General features: G+C 31.1%; 1 protein-coding gene across 1 annotated transcript in view; it reads right to left on the bottom strand.

Annotated features, from left to right (window-relative positions):
• Positions 1-418, bottom strand: part of LOC119587018 (zinc finger protein 184-like) — a gene marked incomplete at its 3' end in the record, with an annotated part of 8,607 nt that overhangs the window by 5,522 nt on the left and 2,667 nt on the right. Inside the window, 1 exon segment of the mRNA XM_037935764.1 lies at positions 141-260. Within this exon segment, the coding sequence (XP_037791692.1) occupies positions 141-260 (120 nt within the window).

Genomic DNA, 418 nt, shown 5'->3' on the forward strand with positions numbered 1-418 from the left:
TTGGCAAAATGAGCAAAGGTACCGGTACATCAAATTTTCTGCTATTACCCTGAAGGTCTTTTAATTATGTTGACACAGTACTAAACAAAAATTATTCTTGGATACACTATTCTACACATAAAAAATATGTGATAACTTACCCTCATGTTTGTTATAAGCTGAACTAGATTAGTAGCTAAAGATGTTTGGATTCGTTCAGTGAACCCTTTCATTTCCAGGAATTGCACAGTGTAACTGCCAATAACATTACATTCTGACATCTATAAAAAAAAAAGGACAAATTTAATGTCAATGTTAAAAATAATAATATCATACAATTCTAAAAGATCATGGTTACAGATAATCATAAGTCCCTGATTATCAATTCATTTGGCAAAAATGACCATATTTCTCTCATTCAGAAAATTGCTGGGGCAGT

This window comes from Penaeus monodon, chromosome 22 (assembly GCF_015228065.2).
Source record: "Penaeus monodon isolate SGIC_2016 chromosome 22, NSTDA_Pmon_1, whole genome shotgun sequence".
Lineage (NCBI taxonomy): Eukaryota > Metazoa > Arthropoda > Malacostraca > Decapoda > Penaeidae > Penaeus > Penaeus monodon.